This window comes from Oncorhynchus clarkii, unplaced genomic scaffold (genome assembly GCF_045791955.1).
Source record: "Oncorhynchus clarkii lewisi isolate Uvic-CL-2024 unplaced genomic scaffold, UVic_Ocla_1.0 unplaced_contig_13399_pilon_pilon, whole genome shotgun sequence".
NCBI lineage: Eukaryota > Metazoa > Chordata > Actinopteri > Salmoniformes > Salmonidae > Oncorhynchus > Oncorhynchus clarkii.
In genome coordinates, this window is record NW_027258802.1 from 1 (window position 1) to 27129 (window position 27129).

Below are 27129 nucleotides of genomic sequence, written 5' to 3' on the forward strand. Positions count from 1 at the left end.
TAAATTATACATTTTTCCCATTCTATATTGTTTTATTTTCAATACAAATGGACTGAAATTAAAGCGCTCTCATAAGTTCCTTTGCGTACACATCACAGATAAACTTAAATGGTCCACCCACACAGACAGTGTGGTGGAGAAGGTGCAACAGTGCCTCTTCAACCTCAGGAGGCTGAAGAAAGTTGTCTTGTCAACTAAAACCCTCAAACTTTTACAGATGCACAATTGAGAGCATCCTGTCGGACTGTATCACCACCTGGTACGGCAACAGCACCGCCCAAAACCGCAGGGCTCTCCAGAGGGTGGTGCGGTCTGCACAACGCATCACCAGGGACAAACTACCTGCCCTCCAGGACATCTACAGCACTCGATGTCACAGGAAGACCAAAAAGATCATCAAGGACAACAACCACCTAAGCCACTGCCTGTTCACTCCGCTGCCGTCCAGAAGGCAAGGTCAGTTCAGGTGCATCAAAGCTGGGACAGAGAGACTGAAAAACAGCTTCTATCTCAAGGCCATCAGACTGTTAAACAGCCATCACTAACACAGAGAGGCTGCTGCCTACATACATACTTGAAATCATTCACCATTCAAATAAATGGATCACTAGTCACTTTAATAATGCCACTTTAATAATGTTTACTTATCTTGCATTACTCATCTCATATGTATATACTGTATTTTATACCATATATTGCATCTTGCCTATGCCGCTCTGTCATTGCCCATCCATATATTTATATGTACATATTCTTATTAATTCCTTTACACTTGTGTGTATAAGGTAGTTGTGGAATTGTTAGATATTACTGCACTGTCGGAACTAGAAGCACAAACATTTCGCTACACTCGCAATAACAGCTGCTAACCATGTGTATGTGACCAATAGAATTTGATTTGATCTCTATAGATAATTAGAATAGATAAGCCTACTGTAATGTTATAGGGTTATCACACAGTGCAGAATTCATTAGAAATTTAATCACAAAAACATGTTCTTTACATTTTACATTTTCCACAGTGTTGTAAATCTTGAGGACAGGACAACCTCTGGGTGTTGTTGAGTTCCACTTGGCATATGTTCTCTGCTGAGGTCACAGAGCTGAGGAAAGCAGTGTGGAGTCTATACAATGAACGGAGACATACAGCTATGCATTTGGGACAGAGAGGCATGAGGGCATAACATTCTGACTCCCACACCTCAGTCCAGCTAGCCAAAATATTGGAATGGCGTTCTGGATCCAAGCTGGAATGTAATAAGAATACATTTTACATGTATATAGGAGCGCCTTGATACATTTGAGTCTCCACTTTGTGTTACACTGAAGTTGTTACAGGCCTGAAGAGAACATACGTTGCTTTTCCATTGCAATCTTTTATCAGAAATCAATTTCATACAGTCTCCCAACCAAACGTAGGTCTCAACTGCAGATGGATTTGAAAGCCAACACAAAGTTCTCTCAGTGTCCACAGAGTCTTTGCAAGACAGTCTCTTTATGGCCGAGATTAGCATGTAATCCCCTTTTATGGAGGGTTAGTGGATTTGGGGGTTGTTGGGAGTAGGGCAGGAAACTAGCCGTTATGTAAAAGCTATTAGCGGTCTGGAAGACAAAGCCCTATTAATGGCCTGAGAGGCGATCCTCAAGGACATTTGAGGACTGAGGTGCTCGTTCAGAATTTGGGGGTGGGGGGGGGGGCGAGATTTGTCCCTTGATCAGAATGACTAATTTGTCCTATAATACATGTAAAGCAGGATATGTAATATACTGTATGACACAAAAGTCGTCGTACCGGCTGTATTTCTGCTTGCTTGAACGGCGAATAGCTCAGATACACATGAAAACATTAAAATGACTGAGAATCGATAGAGCATCGCTCAGAGATACACAAATACGATATAACAAAAAATGGGTTTCCTTTAAGAGGCCATTTTAAGAGTACTGTAGGTCTACATGTGACGGTTGTCTACTTTGTACCCTTTATGATGGATTCTCACCATTTTCTCACTATAGTTTGTCAGTTCAAATGACTATTGAGGGAGATTAACGTGCCCTATTTAATACTAGACATTAAAACATGGCAGGAGGGCTGGCTGAGACAGCCCTCCAAGTAACTATGCAGTGACACAATGGTATAAATCTATGAAGCCAATTTTATCTAGCCAACATATAACCCACGTTTGCTTGGGCATGTTCTCTATGAGGCTGTTGTATGGGAAAGAATCATAACACCTCTGGCACAATTATTTTTTTATTGGTTCACTGTAAGCACGTGTTAGTCATCATGGAGAACACTTGTAATGCTGATCTATGACATCTTACTATATAGGCTGCATTAATTACAGTTGTATATTACTATGAAATTGCCATTTGTAATAGTTCTCATTTTCATTATATCAAAGTATAGAATTAACAAATAGTTCAGCCAAATAATATCATTTCAAGTTCTAATTTGATGTAAAACACAAAATGGAAGTCAAGTTTGAGTCTCGGTCCAGGATAAGTAACGTCATAATGGACCCTGGTCGTAGAGGGAGAAAGGGCAACTTGAAGTCCACCATTGTTGATGTACAGCTGCATTTTGAACCCAGAGACTTATGGGGTTTATTCAAAACAGAACAGTCATGGAGGTGATGTGAATCTACAACAGAGAACATAGACCAGGGGATCAGTTAGAACTTGTTCTATCTTCCTGTTCTGAATAAACTCCTGAAACAAAGTAGGCTATAACAGGTCATTCCTCAGCTGACCATTTGGCTACTGATCATCTAATCCAGATGGTATATTCATCTAATACACACAACTCTAGTCCTGCTGCTTTTATGTATCTCCTTGTCAAAATATTATTTATATTCCTTACGTCTGCCCTGAGACACCAAGTAGACAAGTATTTTGAATGGAGCAAAAAGGAAGTGAATATTGACAGGCTTTGTGTTTCTAGTTTTCAGTCCATCACAAGTAAGAAACAGTAAACCCATCTGGCAAACCAGACACCGAGAAGCATTGGACTTGAGATGGAAAAGATATGTATTGATCTGACCTCTTGTTCTTGGTTATCTGAAGTGTCTCAGTGTCTGTATGACCGACTCCACAGCGCCTACCCTCATTTGTTGTGGTCTATAGGCAGGATATTGCTGAGCAGAGAACCACCAGTCTACCATACTTAGGGCTTTGAGATTAAGCACCTTTGGTTGAGGGATCCACAAATTAAAAGACAACTCACTGCAACCTTAATCATACATCTTCTTTTTTCTGTTGTGTTAACACATCCACTTACGTTTTGTAAGTTTCACATTCAATTAAGAAGCACCTGATCATACTTTGAACCTCAGTGTCAGTCAAACTCAAAGCCACTGAACTTCTGAATCAGCATTCGCTACAGCAACAATCACATTATAGATCTGGAATACAGCGACACATATTAGCATAGAGAAATAAATACCATCTCATCGTCAAAATAATTGTCAAATAAATACATTTTTTTTAAAAAGTGTCCATCGGTCAGTGCAAAGCCACGATGTGTCCTGTTGGCAGAGGTAGCTATAGGGACACACATTACACAAATGACCATGAAACAGTGAGAACAGACTGGGCCTTTTCCAGTGTTCACTTGATTCTCTAGTATTACAGGCCAATCTATCTATAAATCAATGTTGACTACTATAGGCCCAACCTCCATGTAGTGTAGTGAAAAGTGTAGTGAAAAGTACAGGAATACCTGCTCGCCGAACATCTCATTCCAAAATCATGGGCATTATATGGAGTTGGTCCCGCCTTTGCTGCTATAACAGCCTCCACTCTTCTGAAAAGGCTTTCTACTAGACGTTAGAACATTGCTGTGGGAACTTGTTTCTATTCACCCACAAGAGCATTAGTGAGGTCAGGCACTGATGTTGGGCCTGGCTGGTAGTCGGCGTTCTAATTCATCCCAAAGGCATTCGATGGGGTTGAGTTCAGGGCTCGGTGCAGGCCAGTCAAGTTCTTCCACACTAATCTCGACAAACCCTTTCTGTATGGACCTCACTTTGTGCACTGGGGCATTGTCATGTAGAAACAGGAAAGGGCCTTCCAAATCAAATCAAATCATTTGATTTGATTTGATTTGATTTTGATTTGATTTGAAAGGGCCTTCCCCAAACTGTTGCCACAAAGTTGGAGGCACAGAATCATCTAAAATATAATTTTATGCTGTAGCGTTAAGATTTCCCTTCACTGAAACTGAAGGGTCTAGCCCAAACCTTAAAAAACAGCCCCAGACCATTATTCCTCTTCCACCAAACTTTACAGTTGCCACTATGCATTGGGGCAGGTAGCGTTCTCCTGGCATCCGCCAAACCCAGATTCGTCCGTTGGACTGCCAAATGGTGAAGCGTGATTCATCACGCCAGGGAACGCGTTTCCACTGCTCCAGAGTCCAATGGCGGCGAGCTTCACACCACTCCAGCCAACGATTGGCAATCTTACGCTCCCGTCGTGGAAACCCACGCTCGGTCATGGAAATTTCATGAAGCGCCTGACGAACAGTTATTGTGCTGACGTTGCTTCCAGAGGCAGTTTGGAACTCGGTAGTGAGCATTCGGCGTTGCCGTCCTGTGAGCTTGTGTGGCCTACCACTTCGCGGCTGAACCGTTGTTGCTCCTAGATGTTTTCACTTCACAATAACAGCACTTACAGTTGACCGGGGCAGCTCTGCCAGGGCAGAAATTTGATGAACTGACCTTTTGGAAAGGTGGCATCCTATGACGGTGCCACATTGAAAGTCACACAGCTCTTCAGTAAGGCCATTCTACTGCCAATGTGTGTCTATGGAGATTGCATGGCTGTGTGCTCGATTTTATACACCTGTCAGCAACAGGTGTTGCTGAAATAACCAAATCCACTAATTTGAAGGGGTATCCACATACTTTTGTGTGGAGATATAGATATATATAGTGCATCTATAAAGTACTCCATCTTGTCGAGTACTCTTAAGTTGGCATAGTAAAAAAGGTACACAAATGTAGTTAAATCTATAATTTGGCAATATGTACAGTGTGCACAAAAGGTATGGCTCCCACGAAAGACTTAACACTAAGTGGAATGAACACAGACTGTTAGATAGTCTAAGCAAGTTCAAGATCTGTACAATGGTGGTTCTGTACGTGGTATCAGTGTACAAACAAACACTTTCAAACCCAGCGTAGGCCTACTCATTAAGCTGCAAGACCAAATCTATGGTACATACACATACCATTCTAATTGCTATGGTTACTTGAATTTAGTAGAAAACAAAAGAATAGAAAAACCCTGGTTGCTAATATTACTGCACCCATTGACTTCAAGTGAAGAGGTGGTGCCATCTATTCGAGCTAAATGAGGCATAAGAGCAGTCGGATGCTAAGAGGTGATAGCATCAGGACTCAAACAATTCATTTATCAACCTTTGACCTGGAAATGTTTGCGTCAAAAACAAACTTGTAGATAAGGATGGAAAGTAGTCAAAGGGATGGACGGTAGATAAGAAAAGTGCTTATGAAACCATCGGAGCGTGTCGAGGTGATAGCGTTGACAGGATTGAAGGAGACAACAGGGCACATGTTGTATAAGAGGTACAGGTGTTAGTGCACATGCGCGCACACACACACACAAAACACCCTTTGGAATCTGCTATTTGAGGCCCTCTCCTATAGCAATATCCTCTTGAGCAGTCCATTCAAAGGTGCAGAAAGAACAAATACTGCCATCACTGTCCCCAGAGTCAATGACCCGGACTCGGCCACTTGTTCTCACTTAGGTCCTCTTTGGTCTTCTGGATGCAGGTGAAGATCTCCTGGAAAAGGGCCTTGTACTCCGGCTGAGGCCCGTTGTCTTCGGGGACAGCTGGGAGCCCGATGGAGGTGGCCGAGCTTGAGAGGCGCCGTTGGGGGTAACTGACAGTGCCGTGGGAACTGTGGGGTGTCTGCACGGCCTTGTGACTGAGCCCGTCTGCCCCCAGCTGGCAGCGCCGCAGAAGCTCCTCGTATTTGACCTGCAGGAGGCAAACGTTCAGTCACTCATCGGCAACTTTCCACACTGTATAACAAACTCAAATTACTGCATAAAAATGTCATTTGCTTCACCTCCTAGACCTTTTGTTTGTCATTCTTATTCATAGGGCACATCGTAGACAAATGGAAATAGTTTCACCCTCGGTCTTTGTGTTGATTATGCAATAATGAGAAGTGAAAACCTTTACCTGCAGTGCACTATACTGGGCGTCCACCTCATTGAGCAGGGAGATTCCTCTCTGCTTCACCGCCTCTGCTCTTCTGATACATGTACGTTCATGCCCCCGCCGGATGTCATCTGCTAGTGTCCCCTTCAGAACACTTTCGCTGTTGCACCTCTGCAGGCTGCGCCTCCCCTGCTCCCCCACTTCCTCCTCCTTTTGTACCAGACTGGGCTTCTCCTCTGGGGCGAAGAAGACAGTGTCAGGCAGCAGTAGCCGGTCAGGTCTCCTGACGCTGGTGGAGTAGAGTATTGTCTTTATTATGCCGAATATACAAACAACATGTACCAAGTATGAATAGAAAGTGTCATGATCGTACCTGTTGGCGTAGTCGGCCTGCCACAGCTGCCGTAGCTCCTCCACCTCTGCCTCCAGCTCCCTCTGCCTAGCCCGGCAGCCCTCCAGCAGGGCCAGCCGCTGCTCCAGAGCCCCGTTCTCCCTGGCAGTTAGCTCAGTCTCCTGTTCCGCTGCCTCCCGCTTCCCCCGCTCAGAGGCCAGAACAGCCTGCAGGGTCTGGATGGAGCGCTGGAGCACAGAGTTCTCCTCATCGGGGTCTGGGTCCTGACAGGACTCCTTCCTTGCTGGCCAGGAATGCTCCACACGCAGGCTCTCATAGGCCATGTACCTGGGACAGGGAAAAGGACTAAAGGTTCAACACGATGGTGAAAGTGGTTATAGAGGCCTGTTTTTTATCATGTACAGTACCAGTCAAAAGTTTGGACACCTACTCATTCAAGGGTTTTTCTTTATGACTATTTTCTACATTGTATAATAGTGAAGACATCAAATCTATGAAACAACACATCTGGAATCATGTATTAACCAACAAAAGTGTTAATCAAATATATATTATATTTGAGATTCTTAGCAACAGTTTGCCTTGACAGCTTTGCACACTCATTCTCTCAACCAGCTTCATGAGGTAGTCACCTGGAATGCATTTAAATGATCAGGTGTACCTAGTTAAAAGTTCATATGTGGAATTTCTTTCTTTCTTAATTAATGTGTTTGAGCCAATCAGTTGTGTTGTGACAAGGTATTTGGTAGAAGACCAAGTCCATATTATGGAAAGAACAGCTCATATAAGCAAAGAGAAACAACAGTCCATCATTACTTTAAGACATCAGTCAATGTGGAAGGTCAGTCAATGTAGAAAATTAAGAACTTTGAAAGTTTCTTCAAATGCAGTCGCAAAAACCATCAAGGGCTATGATGAAACTGGCTCATGAGGACCGCCACAGGAAAGACCCAGAGCTACTTCTGCTGCAGAGAACAAGTTCATTAGAGTTACCAGCCTCAGAAATGGCAGCCCAAATAAATGCTTCACAGAGTTCAAGTAACAGACATCTCAACATCAACTGTTCAGAGGAGACTGCGTGAATCAGGCCTTCATGGTCCAATTGCTGCTAAGAAACCACTACTAAAGGACACCACTAAGAAGAGACTTGCTTGGGCCAAGAAACACGAGCAATGGACATTAGACTGGTGGAAATGTGTCCTTAGGTCTGATGAGTCCATTTTTGAGATTTTTGGTTCTAACCGCCTTGTCTTTATGAGATGCAGAATAGGTTAACGGATGATCTCTGCATGTGTGGTTCCCACCGTGAAGCATGGAGGAGAAGGTGTGATGCTGCTTTGCTTGTGACACTGTCAGTGATTTATTTAGAATAATTCAAGGCACACTTAACTTAGGAACAGGAAGAGGAGTTATATGCTATATGCTCTGTGTTATGGTCCCAAGGACCCGTTGATGTGGGGTTGATTAACCAGCATGACTACCACAGCATTCTGCAGTGATATGCCATCCCTTCTGGTTTGAGCCTAGTGGGACTATCATTTGTTTTTCAACAGGACAATGACCCAACACACCTCCAGGCTGTGTAAGGGCTATTTGACCAAGAAGGAGAGTGATAGAGTGCTGCATCAGATGACCTGGCCTCCACAATCACCCGACCTCAACCCAAATGAGATGGTTTGGGATGAGTTGGAACGCAGAGTGAAGGAAAAGCAGCCAACAAGTGCTCAGCATATGTGGAAACTTCAAGACTGTTGGAAAAGCATTCCAGGTGAAGCTGGTTGAGAAAATGCCAAGAGTGTGCAAAGCTGTCATCAAGGCAAAGGGTGGCTACTTTGAAGAATCTCAAAATATATTTTGATTTGTTTAACACCTTTTTGGTTACTACATGATTCCCTGTGTGTTATTTCATAGTTTGGATGTTTTCATACAATGCAGAATATAGTACAAATAAAGAAAAACCCTTGAATAGTAGGTGTCCAAACTTTTGACTGGTACTGTATGTGCTTTATCAGTGGTTTTGTATTGCATGCTAAAACAGGCTACTAAACTATGTGTGTATGTTAGTGTGTGTATACAGGCCAGACTTAACCTCCTCTGAAAGATTTATCTGCAGGGGATTATGTCCGAAAAGCCTTGGCCCAGATTAGGTGGTCTGGGTCTGGGTGACCTGGGGACGCCCAGTCAGCACACGGCTGATAATGGCGGTAATACATAGTCATTAGACTATGGACCCATCTCAATAGTCAAGTGTCTCTGCCTGTCTCCTTTACTTAATATGTACTGAAAGGGAATACACAGTACACAGATCACTAGAAGGGGAAGAGATGAGAAGAGGCTCTCTGACTGCTGGTTTGACACCATTGATGATTGATAGTGCAGTTTCTATAAAAACTTTCAGAAAGACCAGACACACAGTTCCTGGAATGATGTACTGTAACTTGGCCAGACACACAGTTCCTGGAATGATGTACTATAACTTGGCCAGACACACAGTTCCTGGAATGATGTACTATAACTTGGCCAGACGCACAGTTCCTGGAATGATGTACTGTAACTTGGCCAGACGCACAGTTCCTGGAATGATGTACTGTAACTTGGCCAGACACACAGTTCCTGGAATGATGTACTGTAACTTGGCCAGACACACAGTTCCTGGAATGATGTACTATAACTTGGCCAGACACACAGTTCCTGGAATGATGTACTGTAACTTGGCCAGACGCACAGTTCCTGGAATGATGTACTGTAACTTGGCCAGACGCACAGTTCCTGGAATGATGTACTGTAACTTGGCCAGACACACAGTTCCTGGAATGATGTACTGTAACTTGGCCAGACACACAGTTCCTGGAATGATGTACTGTAACTTGGCCAGACACACAGTTCCTGGAATGATGTACTGTAACTTGGCCAGACACACAGTTCCTGGAATGATGTACTGTAACTTGGCCAGACACACAGTTCCTGGAATGATGTACTGTAACTTGGCCAGACGCACAGTTCCTGGAATGATGTACTATAACTTGGCCAGACGCACAGTTCCTGGAATGATGTACTATAACTTGGCCAGACACACAGTTCCTGGAATGATGTACTATAACTTGGCCAGACACACAGTTCCTGGAATGATGTACTATAACTTGGCCAGACGCACAGTTCCTGGAATGATGTACAGTAACTTGGCCAGACACACAGTTCCTGGAATGATGTACTGTAACTTGGCCAGACACACAGTTCCTGGAATGATGTACTGTAACTTGGCCAGACACACAGTTCCTGGAATGATGTACTGTAACTTGGCCAGACACACAGTTCCTGGAATGATGTACAGTAACTTGGCCAGACGCACAGTTCCTGGAATGATGTACTGTAACTTGGCCAGACACACAGTTCCTGGAATGATGTACTGTAACTTGGCCAGACACACAGTTCCTGGAATGATGTACAGTAACTTGGCCAGACACACAGTTCCTGGAATGATGTACTGTAACTTGGCCAGACGCACAGTTCCTGGAATGATGTACTGTAACTTGGCCAGACACACAGTTCCTGGAATGATGTACTGTAACTTGGCCAGACGCACAGTTCCTGGAATGATGTACTGTAACTTGGCCAGACGCACAGTTCCTGGAATGATGTACTGTAACTTGGCCAGACGCACAGTTCCTGGAATGATGTACTGTAACTTGGCCAGACGCACAGTTCCTGGAATGATGTACTGTAACTTGGCCAGACGCACAGTTCCTGGAATGATGTACTGTAACTTGGCCAGACGCACAGTTCCTGGAATGATGTACTGTAACTTGGCCAGACACACAGTTCCTGGAATGATGTACTGTAACTTGGCCAGACACACAGTTCCTGGAAGGATGTACTGTAACTTGGCCAGACGCACAGTTCCTGGAATGATGTACTGTAACTTGGCCAGACACACAGTTCCTGGAATGATGTACTGTAACTTGGCCAGACACACAGTTCCTGGAATGATGTACTGTAACTTGGCCAGACACACAGTTCCTGGAATGATGTACTATAACTTGGCCAGACGCACAGTTCCTGGAATGATGTACAGTAACTTGGCCAGACACACAGTTCCTGGAATGATGTACTGTAACTTGGCCAGACACACAGTTCCTGGAATGATGTACTGTAACTTGGCCAGACACACAGTTCCTGGAATGATGTACAGTAACTTGGCCAGACACACAGTTCCTGGAATGATGTACTGTAACTTGGCCAGACACACAGTTCCTGGAATGATGTACAGTAACTTGGCCAGACACACAGTTCCTGGAATGATGTACTGTAACTTGGCCAGACACACAGTTCCTGGAATGATGTACTGTAACTTGGCCAGACACACAGTTCCTGGAATGATGTACTGTAACTTGGCCAGACACACAGTTCCTGGAATGATGTACTGTAACTTGGCCAGACACACAGTTCCTGGAATGATGTACTGTAACTTGGCCAGACACACAGTTCCTGGAATGATGTACTATAACTTGGCCAGACACACAGTTCCTGGAATGATGTACAGTAACTTGGCCAGACACACAGTTCCTGGAATGATGTACTGTAACTTGGCCAGACACACAGTTCCTGGAATGATGTACTGTAACTTGGCCAGACACACAGTTCCTGGAATGATGTACTGTAACTTGGCCAGACACACAGTTCCTGGAATGATGTACAGTAACTTGGCCAGACACACAGTTCCTGGAATGATGTACTGTAACTTGGCCAGACACACAGTTCCTGGAATGATGTACAGTAACTTGGCCAGACACACAGTTCCTGGAATGATGTACTGTAACTTGGCCAGACACACAGTTCCTGGAATGATGTACTGTAACTTGGCCAGACACACAGTTCCTGGAATGATGTACTGTAACTTGGCCAGACACACAGTTCCTGGAATGATGTACTGTAACTTGGCCAGACACACAGTTCCTGGAATGATGTACTGTAACTTGGCCAGACACACAGTTCCTGGAATGATGTACTGTAACTTGGCCAGACGCACAGTTCCTGGAATGATGTACTATAACTTGGCCAGACACACAGTTCCTGGAATGATGTACTGTAACTTGGCCAGACACACAGTTCCTGGAATGATGTACTTTAACTTGCCCAGTGACAAACATTCAGGCTAGCTGAAGTAGAACATTCCTCTCAAGGCACATGCTTGTTACTGTACTTTAAAATAACATTTAAGGTAACTTCCTCTGTTTATTGTGTTCCCTCTCTCAGCATGCACATAATCTCCAAATTGTTTAGTTACTATAATCCGAGTGCAGGAAATTAGTGTTCACGGTGACCATTCCCACTGCAGAATAAGGCCAGCTCATTTGGTTTCCATCTCCATCTACTCTCTTCTCAGCCTAGTCTTGGTTTGCATGGTTGATATGAGAATTAAATTGATCAACATTGATTTGAGCTGAATAAAGCTGAACACATCTGGTTCTGTGGCGGAATGGATGTTTTAGACTAACAATAACATTAGCGGTTTGTTGGCACCAGGTTCAATTGTACAGCTGCAGGACACATACATGCACACACTCACTTTTCTTTCTGCAGGTCATACAGCTCCTTGAGGCAGGACACACTCTGTGCTCCGAGGTTGTGTCTCTGTTCGGCCAGTTCTCTCCTGCTCCGGTCAGACTGGGCTGTCCTCAGCTCCTCCACCTGGGTCTGCAAGTCCTCCATGTGGGTCTCAAGACTGTTGATCGTTTCTGTCAGGCTGAGAGAGAGGACAAGCATAGAAGTGGTTCGAATTACTGAGCTTTGTGGAGAAAATGTATTTAGCCAAAACCTTGCCTCTTAGTAAATTTGGCATCTAAGTATTTATACTGGGGGTAAAAATGTTTACAGCTACTATTTTCAGAAAGGAATCAAAGTCCTGAGTCTCACCAGTTGATCCTCTGCTGGGCGACGCGGTTGTCCAGAATCAGCCTGTGGTTGCCCTGCTCCAGGTCTCTGGCCGCCACATCTAGCTGCTCGTATACCTTAGCATGCTGGTCATTCATTTGCCTCAGCAAATCCACCTGCTTAGTCAGGTACTGGGAGGAGGTCAAAGGTAATTGCCATTGAAATAGGATGGATAGAACAGTTTTTTGGGTCCACTAATAGGGTCCAGCGTTTGTCAGGTGATACCGAGTTTTTACTGTATGTAAGTATTGATCAAGCATTTAATTACGGTTCCATTATGACTGCTACAGTATGCAAGTCCTCTCATTCTTGTAATTCGATTCTCAGAACAATGATCCATTACGAAAACAGGTCAGTGAAGAGGACCAGTAGCACCGAACACACTTTTGAACTGGCAAAACACTGTGGCTTTGTGACCAGAATACTTTATGCAAGCATGGAGCTGGGACATATGCCACTTAGCATTATCAGGATGGGTCACTTCCACATGTTGAAGGACTCCTAAGTGATCCCCGTGTGCCCTCAAATTTAGGCTTAACCATCACGACTAATTCAAATCATTAGATTTTGATATTAACTGACTGGCAGACGAGGCATAGGAGGATAAAGCCCTAACCCACATCACTCAGGGATCTCCTTCAGAGAGACACTTCAGTTGAAAAATACATCAATGGAACTTTGAGCTGGTTCAATTACATGTGAAAGATTTATTTAATTATTTTTTTCACCTTTATTTAACCAGTTAGGCTAGTTGAGAACAAGTTCTCATTTACAACTGAGACCTGGCCAAGATAAAGCATAGCAGTGTGAACAGATAACAGATTTACACGGAGTAAACAATAAACAAGTCAATAACACAGTAGAAAAAAAAGATAGTCTATATACATTGTGTGCAAAAAGGCATGAGGAGGTAGGCGAATAATTACAATTACAAGATACTTTACTGATCTTGCAGTCAAAAATGTACAAAGATCTTAAGAGTCCAAAGTGAAAAACAATAGCAGTGTCACAATACTGACAGATGAGTAACACAGTCACAGTAGTTGAATAGGTGACAATAGTACCTTGAACTTTACATATCTATCTAACCATTACCTGAAAATAAAAAGCCTATATTCCTCTGTTAAAGGATCCAATCCTTTTTTTCATTTTTCACCTAAAATGACATACCCAAATATAACTGTCTGTAGCTCAGGACCTGAAGCAAAGATATGCATATTCTTGATACCATTTGAAAGGAAACACTTTAAAGTTTGTGGAAATGTGAAATTAATGTAGGAGAATAGAACACAATAGATCTGGTAAAAGATAATACAAATAAAAAAACATGCGGTCTCTTTTTGTTCCATCATCGTTGAAATGCAAGAATAAGCCCATTACATGACTTAGAACTCTAGGCGCAATTTAGATTTTGGTCACTAGATGGCAGCAGTACATGTGCAAAGTTTTAGACTGATCCAATGAACCGTTGCATTACAGTTCAAAATGTTGTATCAAGTCTGCCCAAATGTGCCTAAATCGGTTAATTAGAAACGTTTAAGTTCATAACTGTGCACTCTCCTCATACAATAGCTTGGTATTATTTCACTGTATTAGGTACTGTAAATTAGACAGTGCAGTTGGATTAACAAGAATTTAAGCTTTATGCCCATATAAGACATAGCTATGTTCCTGGAAAATTTTCTTGTTCCTTACAGCGTCATGCTAATCACATTAGCGCATGTTAGCTCAACCGTCCAGCGGGGAGGGGGGGGCACCGATCCTGTAGAGGTTTTAACCCTCTAGTCTAAGACCTCTGTCTTGACGTTTAACCCCAGGATGTCCGACTATTACTGACTGTACCGTTCTATTTTAATTACTGGAGAGACCATCTCAGCTGGTCAACAAAGGACCTTAAAATTCTTTACAGTGCTTATTATGAGGCCAATGCCTTCAGTGCTTAGAATTGTAATCCCATGTATCTGACCATATCTATATGTGGTGTCTGTACCTGGTCTTAGGCTCCTCTTGGGCTATTCCACGGTAACAGAATGATGGTCTGTGCTGTTTGTGCCGTCATTCTGTTACCAAACGTTGCCTCTGCACTGTTCTTCAAGTAAATGTGTTTTTGTAATTTTCTGTGGAAATTGTTAAAAGTTGTCCTTGTACATGAAGTTGTACGTTTTATTTTTTTAACTTTGCGATCATTGGTTTTTATTTTACGTACATTTGAAAGTGGAAAATTGGGAGTCTCAGCATCATTCTGTTACTGTGGAATTGCCATTTTTGGTTAATGTTAAAATCCCCTGTGGTTGGTTGTGTGCTGAACGAACACGTTTGCACCTGAACACCCTTTGAATGCATCACCTGTTTGTGTGAACTCGTTGAGACTGCTCACCGAACACATACTGCTTGTTCCACCATGGTCGCCCAAAGCTAGCACCTGCGCAGTGCACATATTTGCTAATCTTTGTACAGATCTGTTGTTCATACTTATTTGTTTGGAAATTACTGTACAAATCAGACCTGTGCCGCATACCCGGCGCCTATAGCGCAAGTCGACCCTTGTGAACAAGCAAGGAGTTCATACTTAAGTGGTCACTAGTCAGGATGATGGAGGAAAGGCAGAAAGGTCTGATACGAAAATGTCATGTTGTTTGTACCACCACCCTAACTGAGAACATGTGTGTGTGTGAGTACTCAGCAGGATACATCCCGTGAATATAGTGAGGGTACTATTAGGCATCCCCAAAATGTAGGTCATTAAACACACCATCATATATCATGAGGTGCGAGGCAGGAATGAGCATTTGCGCACCAAGTTCTCTTAGGCTATGCTGTCTAAACACAGCCTTAGATACTCTGTGTTGAGAGGCAGGATAACATCAGTAGTAACTATGTGAAAGTTCACTACCTTGACTAAGCCTTTGGCTACTGAAGGAAGCATAAAGCCGTTGGCCACTGCTCTCCTTACAGAGAGGAGGTGAAAGGTGTCCTAAAGGTGCCTTAAAGATAGTTAGACAAATACCTGTCCATGCAATGCACAATGCCAAGGACCAATTAAGTCATGAGCTAATCCAGACAGGCTTTCACTTGATCCCATTTAACAAGAGGAAACTAACGATCGGAAGAGCCTGACAAGAAAAGAGATTTGGGGGAGAGATTTGTCAATGTGGACTTTCGGCTCCCATTGGTGGACTTGTTGGTCTGTGCGTAGGGTTGTTTCCTAATGACGTCATACAGTTGAGCTAAGCTTCTTATTGCTTTTGAACACCGAAGTCCTGTTTTTGTTTACATACAGGACAGGTGCCGTTCCTTCAGAAAGTATTCAGACCCCTTGACTTTTTCCATTTTGTTATGTTACAGCCTTATTCTAAAATGGATTAAATACAAAACAAACAAAAAATCCTCAGCAATCTACACAGAATACCCCATAATGACAAAGTGAAAACAGGTTTAGAAATTTTGGCAAATGGATTCAAATAAAAAAACAGAAATACCTTATTTACATAAGTATTCAGACCCTTTGCTACGAGACTCGAAATTGAGCTCAGGTGCATCCTGTTTCCATTGATCATGCTTGAGATGTTTCTACAACTTGATTGGAGTCCACCTGTGGTAAATTAAATTGATTGGACATGATTTGGAAAGGCACACATCTGTATATATAAAAAGGTCCCACAGTTGACAGGGCATGTTCGAGGCACAGATCTGGGGACGGGTACCAAAAACAATTCTGCAGCATTGAAGGTCCCCAAGAAAAGTGGCCTCCATCCTTAAATGGAAGAAGTTTGGAACCACCAAGACTCATCCTAGAGCTGGCCATCCTGCCAAACTGAGCAATCGGGGGAGAAGGGCCTTGGTCAGGGAGGTGACCTAGAACCCGATGGTCACTGACAGTAAAAGGCACATGACAGCTTGCTTGGAGTTTGCCAAAAGGCACCTAAAGGACTCAGACCATGAGAAACAATATTCTCTGGTCTGATAAAACCAAGATTCAACTCTTTGACCTGAATGCCAAGCGTCACGTCTGGAGGAAACCTGGAACCATCCCTATGGTGAAGCATGGTGGTGGCAGCATCATGCTGTGGGGGTGTTTTTTAGCAGCAGAGACTGGGAGAATAGTCAGGATCAAGAGAAAGTACAGAGAGATCTTTGATGAAACCCTGCTCCAGAGTGCTCAGGACCTCAAACTGGGGCAAAGGTTCCCCTTCCAACAGAACAATGACCCTATGCACACAGCCAAGGACAAGTCTTAAGTCTCTGAATGTCCTTGAGTGGCCCAGCCAGAACCCAGACTTGAATATCTCTGGAGTGACCTGAAAATAGCTGTGCAGCTGTGCTCCCAATCCAACCTGACAGAGCTTGAGAGTAAGAATGGGATAAACGCCACAAATAGAGTGCCGCAGAGTCGATATCAGTGCTTATAAACTCAGGGTCGTTACACTACTGAGAGTCTGAATACTTATGTAAATGTAATTTTTTTTATTTATTTTTTATGAATTAGCCAAAATTGAAAAAAAAAAAAAATGTATTTGCTGTCATTATGGGGTATTATGTATAGATTGATGAGGATGGAAAAAAAAAACAATAATACATTTTAGAATAAGGCTGTAACCTAACAAAATGTGTAAAAAGTTGTGGGGTCTGAATACTTTCCGAAGGACAGGTTAGCTAAGACCAAGTCAGTTTGGTGAATGAATGTAGGGCTACTCCAGTGGTACAGTATCTGCAAAATGGTAATTTATTAACAAGCAATATTCCAGCCATAGTGACCTTCAGAGCAAGGTTTAAAAAGTGATTAATTCATATTACACATCTTATGTTGCCGACTGATTCTAAATCAGTGGGAAAAAATGTAACCTACAATGTGGTGTGTGTGTTTGTATTGTATTGTAAGCCTAGTATGTAAGCACATACTAGGCTCTCAGTGGCCTAGTATGATTATATTTAGACTAGCTACCTCAATCTCCTGCAGCTGCTCCTGGTTGGTGGAGTACATCTGCTGCAGCCCCTGCTCCAACTCATGGTTCCGGTCCAGCAGGGTCTTACCCAGCTGAGCCGCCAAATGGAGATCTGTAAATAGATACACGCAAACAAAACACATTTATTGTACATGTAACAGGGTGGTTATGTTTCCAACTTGCCTCTAAAGAAAGGTGCATTTAATGTTCAAACATTCTTATTGGTTGGTTCAATTCCGATGACAATAAGGCGTGTTGTTATTGGCCCCGCTTTCAGAAAGGGGGAGATCGCGAACGTCAGGTCTCCCCAGTATGAAAATGTGACGCAAGGGGTAGGTCACGTTCTGAATACTGTTTTCTATATTTTACAATGTGTTGCTGATTTATACATGTGTGGGTATATGGTACCTGTCCGATGTAATGGTCACATACGCCCACTGCTAACAGATGTTTTCATGCTACAGATTTTACCATCGACAGCCATCAACATCATTAAGTCCTGCACAACTAACGTGCTGTTTCCTATTTAACTACAGATAATAAATAATGCTCAACTGGGACCCCTGGCTGGGGTGATTTATTTGGACAAAGCACAACGCAAGGAGAGTACGATTATCACTGTGACATATACACACACTAAACATGGATCAGTTCACACTTTCACAAATGTGTACACATAGTATGTTAGGCTCCTTCAGTCCAATATTGGGCTAACATTACTCCTTTTAGTCCAAGGTCCTTACATGTTCTGTTTAAAGGTGAATTGGCTCTGGAAGCCAAAACAGCCAAAAACTCAATCTAAATCAATTCTCAATTGCAGTATGGTTCTTGAAACATAAATCCCTCTACTTTCATATCACATCAATATTATTTCCAAATGCAAAATACACACTTACCGCACACAGATTTAAGCGGTTTTAACACAGTTGCAGCCGACAGTATTTTTCAGTGACAACACGTTTACACACGTGTTCGGAGACGCAGATAGCTAATTTGCACAGGTAGTCCACCTGTTTTCTGTAAACAAGCACTGTAACATGGAAATATGGCTGTGTGGGAACCCTAACAAAATAAAGGTGTATCAATTTAACCTTTTGTTTTGTATAACGAGAACGTCTAGCAACCCAAAAGGTTGCGAGTTCGAATCTCATTGCGAATAACTTTAGTATTTTAGCAACTTTTTCAACTACTTACTACTTTAAGCTACTTTGCATGTTAGCTAACCCTTAACCTTAACCCCTTTAGCCAACCCTTCCTTTAAACTAACCCCCTAACCTAGCTAACGTTAGCATCCTAGCCACCTAGCTAGAATTCGTAACATATTATATTGTAAAGTCATAACATATTGTACATTTTGTAAATTCATAACATTACAAATTATAATTCAGAACATATTAAACAAAATGGGTGATGGACATCCACAAATTAATACATATACTAAATGGAGTGTATTGGATTTACATACAGAATAATACAAAATGCTCTGAGACCAGGTTGCAGCCAGCCACGTAATGTAATAAGTGTCATGATCAACAACATACAGGTAGGTGCACAATAATCATGCAGTACACATATACATGCAAATAGTGCCCAAACAAACCAAAAACTGTAGCCTGCACACACAAAACACAACAATCAACACATGGGAAGTGACAGCCTCAGGATATCCTGGCAACAAGAAGGTTCTCAGTAATTCTCAATATAGACCCCACTGACTGTGTGAGTGTCACAAGAGTGTTACCATTTACAATAAGATAATGTGTTCGATTCAAATCACTCATTTTGTTGAGACTTTAATTTAAAAAAATGTGTTTTCAAAATGGAATGGATGTGGGTCTATGAAAATTGTATCCTTTGAGACTTGCGGTTGCAATGTTGGCAATTGCATGTCTGCCACTGAAAATGTAAATCAGCCTACGTGCAATAACCGTGAGGCTATTCACTGATTTTGTCTAGGACAGTTTAAAATAACCTTGTAATTATTTTCCAATCTGTAACCTCAGATGACTGTAGAATAGTGGAGTCGTATTGCAATAGGAGGCTGGTGATTGTTCCCTCTCAGCTGCGGCTGTTTAGGACGCAACCAAGCTATCCCTCCCTTCAACGCCCGCAACACAAGTCTCTTACCGTGCTCAAGGTCCTGTTTGCCATACCATGGCTCCTCATCCTTGAGCTCAAACTCTTCCTCCACTATCATATCGGTCAGCATTTCCACTGACAATTGTATTCCAATAGAGTGCACGCTCCACCCGGCAGAATCGTAAAACACCGGTGTGATAAACAGCCTGGAGTGACCAGACAATATCCTCTGGTGTCGTAGTCCGGTGTCTTTCTGCAGCAACGTGGCAATCTGCGCAGCCGGAGAACGAACTCAGCCCCTAAGTAAAAAGCAACACTACTTTTTTAATGACAGTTCATTGACCAATAATTAGAAAGTAGGTGGGACCAGAGCACCTTTTTGTCCAATGTTTGTTTGTTATGGTTGGATTATTGCCCCGCCTATTTCCGCATTTACAGAAACGGGTTTGATAGCTGCAAGCGAGGAGAGGAGCATAATGTTGTTATTTTATATTAACACATAGTTGTGATTGTGTATTCATCAGTGAGGTTATCTTAATTAGTATTTGCAAAGTCTGTTTGCTGACCAAGCTGAAATAGTAGAAATCCTGCGCTCGACTGCAGCACTTTTGCCATGAAATATGAATAGCTGTGAACTCCGTTTCTATAAACTCACCTTTCACTCAAGACACACTCGACTCACTTTGCAAGTCTGTGGTAATTAGATCAAAGTGAGTAGCCTGGGGAAAGGAAACCACCACCAAGCATGACCGTAGAGAAACCAGCCGCAGGTGTTCGCACCTTCGGCGGCCTGAACATCCTAGGGCACCTGGCGAGTCTGGGGGCTCACCCCGCCGCCGTGGCTTACTCCATGACCACCCTGGGAGCAGGCATGATGAACAGCATATTCAGCTTCTACTATGTCAAGCTGTTCCTCAACAAGTACAAGATATCAGAAGGAGCTTTCCATCAGTCACAAGTGAGTACTGTACTACAGTAACAGATACTGTAAACTTTATGAGAGGCAGGTAGCCCAGTGGTTAGAGTGTTGGGCCAGTAACCGAACCACATTATTATTTGTTAAACAGCAACTGTAGCCTTCGGGCCATATGACTATGGTGCACTTGTGTAATAATAGGCCAACATTGTGCACTGCCCAATAATAGTATGTCAATTCAAAATGGGAATAATTGGCTTTATATGTCAATGCTCAATGGTAGTGAGGAATGTACGTACAATGGTATTATTGGTCATGCAGCTTGCTCACACTTTATTAAGTGGAACGAACAACACATGACCGCATATACAGTCCTTTGACATGTGTAATTTGGGCAATTGTGCAATATTTGCAACTTTGAGATACACATTTATATGCAAACAAGACAATAGTTATGTAATTCCTTCATCCTGACAGGTGGTGTACATGGTGTGGAACGCAGTGAACGACCCTCTGTTCGGCTACCTGCAGGATAACTCCCACGTACCGTGCTGCTCTCAACGTCGTCTCTCCATTCTGTATGGTGCTCCCTTCTACGCAATCGCCTTTCTGCTCGCCTGGTTTCCATGGCGAGAGTACACCCCCGGCGACTGGATGAGCGGCGTCCACCTGATGGTGGCGTTGTGTGCGTTCGACGGGATGCTGACATTTGTGTTGCTGGCGCAGTGCGCCCTCTTTGCAGAGATATCAGGCCACCACCAGAGCAGGTTGAGACTCATTAAATACAACCAGGTAGGAAAGGGAGGTGTTTTGTGTAGTGTTTTTTTACATGTTTCATTTTAGCCTGTATATGGTATTTATTTTGTTGTCTGAAGTCATTAAAGTGTTCTCACGTTTGTCTCCTCTTCCCCCTCCTCTCCCCAGGTGGCGTCACTTATAGGTTCCTCCAGTGTTCTATTCTGCAGCCTCCACTCCCAGAACATGGATGACTTCCCATCCTTCCAGGGCTTCACTGTCCTGGTGGCCGTTCTGGCTTGTGGCTGCATGATCTACACAGGCCTACACAGCGAGAGCCGCTTTGACACCAAAGGGTCAGCACCGAGGTCAAACTACCAAGGTTCTGGCCAATCAACTCTTTCCTTCTCCTTGGTGACCTCTATGACCTTGCAGATCCTGACCAATAGGGACTTCCAGCTCTTTGTGCTCATGAACTTCTTTCAGGTCAGAGAAAAAGACTTGGATACAGCCACTGAATGGGGGCACAGAATGTGGTTTGTTCTGTTAATGGGGACATGTGTGTATGTGAGTGTGTACCACAGCTGACCATTACATTTATATTTCCTATCCTTTGCACTTTTTCCAGGTCTTCATGGTGGCATTCTGTAATAACTTCACTATGATCTTCGCCGAGCATCTGATACCCCCCAACGTGCTTCCGTCACTGGCCAAGAGCTTCATGTATGGAGCTGGCTTCATCTGTCCTCAGGTAACATACCACAGCTCAAAACACTTTATACTGAGTGGAGGGAGTCACTAACCTCACTCAGCATCACCAATGTATTGCATTGAGTGCGTTGCCAAGTGCTGACCACACACTAGACCACCTATTTTATAGCATTTCCTCATTGATTTATTCCAATAGTGTTACTTACTGTATGTTATTGTCATCTGTCTGTGGTGCGTCTCTCTCAGTTGGTTGTGCTGAGCAGTCAGAGCCTGCTCCACAGCCTAGGCTACTACAAGATCATCCTGCTCACCTTCTACGTGGAGGCTGGCATGGCTGCCGTCATGCTGGTGCTGGGGCCACATCACTACTACATCCTGGCATTCTTCCTGACCGCTAACATGTAAGATGTTATGGTATTGTCATTGTAATGTTATTATATCATCTATTTATATGTTATTGTAGCCACTGGCATTAATGACAATACATTTCCACATATATCAATGTCAGTTATGTAATTCAGTAACATGATTTGCTCTATGAGTTGGAAATACAACAGTGCCATTTTACAACTGTTTGCTTTATCATACAAACACTATTTAATTGTAAAATAAATAAATATATATTCTCTTTGTCACCATTAAGGGTCCTTGTCCAGGCAGCCTTCAGTCTGTTTAACCTGCCTCTGGCTGACATTATCGACTCAGACCTTCAGAGACACAAGCGCAGGTAAACCCAGGTCTGCTGTGTGACAGCACAGTTATAATAGTGCCACATCAGCACACAGTGACCTCCACCCGCCCAGCCATCCATTACAGATAGACAGAAATAGAACTACTCTCTCAGGTGTGTTCTGTAGGCTAACACTGAGCTTCATTGGCAGTGCTACAGTACCTAACAGACTCCCTTGGAAGGGCACCGACCTAACGTTACAAAAGTAACAGAGGCTGTATGTTCTTACAAAAGGTTACAATCAATGTGCATCTCTGTAAGTCACGTACAGTACACAGACAGGAATGTAAACACAGTGACGGAGATAAACACTAGCAAGGGTAGAGCTAAAAGCGCTTTGAGCCCTTGATGGAAAATATAAATCCAATCATTCCAATCCAAGATTATTATTGTCATTGTTATATCCTTATGACGTCAAAGTAAGTGGATCAAGTTTTAAAGCCTTGTTGTGTCCTTTCCCTCTGTCCTCTACAGCTCCCCCCTCTCCTCCATGGTGTTTGGGACCAATGCTCTGTTCACTAAACCAGCCCAGTCTCTGGCTCCTATGCTGGTGGTCTCCATCCTAAACCAGTTTGGCTATGAGAACCTGAAGGACGCTGGGAGGGATGCAAACCCCAGGTAAGGGCTGCTGGGAGGGATGCAAACCCCAGGTAAGGGCTGCGTCTCAATAGTCTTAAATGTCCACTCCTTATCTCCTTTTTGCTAATTGTATTATTGTGGTGAGTACTGAACAGGTGAAAGTGAATTCCCTGTAGACATCCATTTTGCTTGTATCTGATCTGTCTTCAGATAAGTGAGGCGAGGAAGGCACTTTAGACTATCAAGGACGACCATTTAAGATCCTGTACTGTGTTTTGCATTATTAGCTATAATCCATGTTTGCTCTGCCAGCATGCAAATTAACTTTAGCCTGACAAAACCAGTCTTACTGTTACGGCCTAGTGTATTTTGGAGCTGTAGTAGGAATGATCTAGGATTGGTTCACTGCCAGCGAGTCACCGGCTGAATTAAAGCAGCATTTGATTCATTTCAGGTGCCGATATCACACATTGTTATCCGTAGATGTAATGTTTGACAACTTGCTGGGGTTAAAGCTTGAACTCTAATGTTACGCTTACTGAGATGACTGCTTATGCCCCCTAGTGGTGAAATAGCTGCATTGACATGTTACATTAATTGTGTCAGTGAACCCATGGAAAGCAACTGCATTTATTCTACGACATGGTAGTTAATTATACGTTACTTTAATGTATCTCTATCATAGCATTATTAGATGTAATTTTTATGAATTGTCTTGATACACAGACACACTGGTTGAATTCATGACAACACATTTCCAGTAGCTCTTCTATATCTTGTAACAGATCCTGTACTGTCTGAATAATGTCCTACTCCTCCTCTGCAGTGACTTGGAGGCCCTCCACACCACCATGTTCTACCTGGTGTGTGTGGTGCCCATGTGTATCGCCGCCCTGCAAGTCTTCGCCTGGAAGCCCTTCTCAATACGCAGCAGTCACACCGTGGACACCATGTATATTGACGGCTGAGTCACTCAATTTATGCTGTTTATGAGTCACTGTCTATGCTGTCTTTTAAGACTTGATAGGTTGCTGCAGCACTCCTAAAGGGAACATGGGGGTGTAATGGCCGGAGGGTACTGCAGAAGAAAACACTCCATCTGTATGTGTTTGTTATGTTTGTCGGTGAACTTGTCTGGTGGTGATGAAGGGAATGGTACTGACCTTAACTCTGGTAGCAGGAGCACAGTACCTGAGTCTGCTATTACTCTATGCAATAATATTATGTTAGTTACTGTGGAAACTGTATGACTTAACCAAGTTTGAGGGATATTGTAGCATCAGATTACTTTCACATAGTTTATTAGTTTTCAGACTTTGTTCTCCAAACAAATTGAATGTAAAACAGATATTTTCTTTGACATTGTGTATACTACATACTGTTATCATGGGACCTGAACCATTGTGATGTTGTGCCTTTGTCTAAATAGTTAATACCAAAAAAATATGCTATTACTTTTCATTCAAATGATTTGCATTCATTTGTTGGGGAATGTTTCCTACGTGTCCTTTTACACTGTTTCCATTTAAAAACAATAAGCCTTCATTCAAATAACTTGCACTGTTATTTACGTTGACTTTTCAAACTGAAACATGGACAAAAAAAAATGTGGATATTCAAATAGGTGAACTTCAGATTCAGTAGAGGGACTTCTGTTTTTCTTTCTGATTAATTTGAAGTTTATCAAATCGAGATTGTTTTTGTCTGGTTACTCTCTTTGGTTAAGCTAAGGGTCAGTTTTAGATTTTGGTTAGTCGTTTTGCAGGTCAGCAGTGTCCTTCGTTTATAGTCTCCCGCCTGAAGATCAGTCTGTGTAGGGAAGTAGCTGTCATTAGTGGTTCTTCTTTTTGTTGAGTCACTGGTTTTGGTAAATGTCCTCTGGATGGTTGGAGTGGGGGCTTTCAACCTGCAAGACGATTCAGTTGAGTTTATCAGCTGTAGAGTCAACATGGTGTAGATTAGATGTGTTGATAGAGAAGAGTTTGCTTAAGAACAAGGTGTGATTATTTAGTCAATTGAAAACCGGTTGATATAACTGAGTCATAACATTAACATAAAATCTAAGCACTTTCCTAGCCTCTCTCATACTTATTAGGAAAGCCAATAAGCCATATTAGGAAAATGCAATGTGACCATCCCGTACCTTGTTTTGAGCAGGGCCACTGTGGTTGGGGTTTTTCTTGTTACTTTGTAAGTTCCTCTTACCGTACAGCTCTTGCACAACAGCACCAAACTGTACTCGAACTTTATTCTTCTGTAAGAGAGAATGAACAGCAAACAAATTGGTTACATCCCAGTGGTAAATAACAACTAAGAAGTGTTGTATTTCCTTGTCTTTCTGCAATGTAAACATACATTAAAGTCTCAACATTGTGAGACTGAGGATTTTACTAGGAATTTACTGAAGAGGAATACCCCCTCTTACAAAACAATGATAGCAAGGGCTTAGAAATAGAGCTGTTCCTTGTTTAAGACATTGGGCTTTCCACAACATGGTGAAACTAAATATTGAGAACACATTGCACATTGTGCTGGTATCAATAATTCTTTAAGACATCATGAACAACTTCAGTACAAAAGAGAAGACTGCACCTGGATGTCACTCTGCTGTGTGCCTCTGCAAATGGCATTGTCTTTCCCAGTCTAGTGTAGAATGAGCAGGTTAGAATCCAATGTAGACTAGATGATTATGATGGTTGCATGATTGGTCAATATATTTTGTGCTCTGTTACATCTCAAACAACAACCAATTCATAATGATCATTATATGCATGTATCTAGAGTAATACAATAGCTTACCTTCTTACGAATGATCAGAATCAGTATTGCCAGACTGTACAAGACTAACAGGACAAACAGCAGCCACAGCAAAACATGCCAGGCCATCTGCACGCCCCTCTCTGAAAGCACACAGGAGAACTGGCACTTCATATGGTTGTAAAGGCAAAACTTGAGTAGAACTGAAAAGTCCCCCTTGCTACCCCAAACACTCTTACCCATAGAGATACATTAAATGATGAGTAATAATTTCAAATGACACATGTTCTATTTAATTCTATGCTCTTACCTCTCACCACCAGCGTGGTGCCCTGCCCTATCTCCTGTGCCCCGCTGCATACCACGTCTCTAAACAAGGCAGCACAGTGGTACACCCCGCTGTCATTGGCCTGGAGTGAGTTGATATTTAGGCTGTTTCTCTCCAGGCTGTATTTGTGTTGCTGGGTCATCAGATCGACCGAGTGGTGAGCATCCTGCTTGAAGACGAACCAGAGGAAATCAATGTTCCTATTGGTATCATATGCGATGTTACAGGGGAGAGAGGCTGACTGACCCCCTATCCGCCAAATGATATCGTCTGGCTGGTGTAACGATAACCCTGGGGGGCAGTTTTCCTTGTTCTCCATGATGACTGGAGTAAAAAGAGATACACGTATAATCATAAAGTTATACTCTCAATCGTTATAAGTGAAGCTAATATGGAATCATAACAGTTTTAATCTAATATTTGATCACATTTAATTTAGCTGATATGATACATTTAATTTAGCTGATATGTCCTTACCGGCTGTCGAGATTAATTAGCGTGATAGAGGAGAACACTGACAAATCCGTTCTGATGAAAACATAATGTTGACACAATATGTGTGTGTGCGCGCTGTGATCTCATGACTAAGTGTGCAATAGACAGAACAGGAAGATGGATGTTTTCACTTCTCTCAGTTTTCCATCCTGTTTACCAAGTATCTCATCATTATGTGTTTGGTGTTGTAATCCCAAACAAATTCTCTCACAGTTGTCAGTCAAAACTGTCTTCTCGTAATGTTGCAGCATCAGCGAGATGTGAGAATCAATCTGTTCGCTGATCTTCAAATTCAAGGCCCTGGCATGACAGTCACATTGCGTTTATTCAACTAGAAATTCTTACCAATGGAGGGCGTGTTTAGCACAGGTGTCACTCAA

At 42.7% G+C, this 27129-nt stretch overlaps 3 protein-coding genes across 4 annotated transcripts; 1 reads left to right on the forward strand and 2 right to left on the reverse strand.

Moving 5' to 3' along the window:
• Positions 1-2237: 2237 nt before the first annotated feature.
• LOC139398591 (cerebellar degeneration-related protein 2a) lies at positions 2238-19731 on the reverse strand. The gene is made up of 8 exons (XM_071144509.1): positions 19547-19731; positions 17419-17531; positions 12459-12607; positions 12112-12288; positions 6567-6872; positions 6215-6482; positions 4129-6007; positions 2238-4065 (listed from the first exon to the last, which is right to left on the reverse strand). The coding sequence occupies exons 1-7, from the start codon at positions 19626-19628 to the stop codon at positions 5738-5740; spliced, it is 1365 nt and encodes a 454-aa protein (XP_071000610.1). The 5' UTR covers positions 19629-19731; the 3' UTR covers positions 2238-4065; positions 4129-5737.
• A 27-nt stretch (positions 19732-19758) lies between these two features.
• On the forward strand, positions 19759-24720 carry LOC139398590 (major facilitator superfamily domain containing 13a-like). Of its 2 annotated transcripts, none has more exons than XM_071144507.1 (8): positions 19759-20456; positions 20892-21206; positions 21339-21635; positions 21778-21900; positions 22107-22261; positions 22504-22587; positions 23065-23208; positions 23996-24720. In XM_071144507.1, exons 1-8 carry the CDS (start codon positions 20244-20246, stop codon positions 24135-24137), a joined length of 1473 nt encoding a protein of 490 aa, XP_071000608.1. In that variant the 5' UTR covers positions 19759-20243; the 3' UTR covers positions 24138-24720. The 2 variants fall into 2 exon arrangements, with proteins under 2 accessions (XP_071000608.1, XP_071000609.1); XM_071144508.1 differs by having other exon boundaries at positions 19921-20456; positions 23065-23240; positions 23996-24231.
• LOC139398592 (immunoglobulin superfamily member 6) lies at positions 24449-27107 on the reverse strand. Its single transcript, XM_071144510.1, has 6 exons — positions 26732-27107; positions 26237-26578; positions 25969-26069; positions 25762-25812; positions 25313-25423; positions 24449-25075 (listed from the first exon to the last, which is right to left on the reverse strand). Exons 2-6 carry the CDS (start codon positions 26571-26573, stop codon positions 25025-25027), a joined length of 651 nt encoding a protein of 216 aa, XP_071000611.1. The 5' UTR covers positions 26574-26578; positions 26732-27107; the 3' UTR covers positions 24449-25024.
• Between the last annotated feature and the right edge of the window lie 22 nt (positions 27108-27129).

Coding starts and splice junctions, on each gene's coding strand:
- LOC139398590 (XM_071144507.1), top strand. CDS start 20,244: ATGACCGTAGAGAAACCAGCCGCAGGTGTTCGCACCTTCGGCGGCCTG. Junction 20,457..20,891: donor GAGCTTTCCATCAGTCACAA/GTGAGTACTGTA, acceptor TCATCCTGACAG/GTGGTGTACATGGTGTGGAA. Junction 21,901..22,106: donor CTGGCTTCATCTGTCCTCAG/GTAACATACCAC, acceptor CGTCTCTCTCAG/TTGGTTGTGCTGAGCAGTCA.
- LOC139398592 (XM_071144510.1), bottom strand. CDS start 26,573: ATGGAGAACAAGGAAAACTGCCCCCCAGGGTTATCGTTACACCAGCCA. Junction 26,070..26,236: donor CACCACGCTGGTGGTGAGAG/GTAAGAGCATAG, acceptor GTGTGCTTTCAG/AGAGGGGCGTGCAGATGGCC. Junction 25,424..25,761: donor CACAGCAGAGTGACATCCAG/GTGCAGTCTTCT, acceptor TCTCTCTTACAG/AAGAATAAAGTTCGAGTACA.
- LOC139398591 (XM_071144509.1), bottom strand. CDS start 19,628: ATGCTGACCGATATGATAGTGGAGGAAGAGTTTGAGCTCAAGGATGAG. Junction 12,289..12,458: donor GCCCAGCAGAGGATCAACTG/GTGAGACTCAGG, acceptor CCTCTCTCTCAG/CCTGACAGAAACGATCAACA. Junction 6,008..6,214: donor CCCAGTATAGTGCACTGCAG/GTAAAGGTTTTC, acceptor TGCCTCCTGCAG/GTCAAATACGAGGAGCTTCT.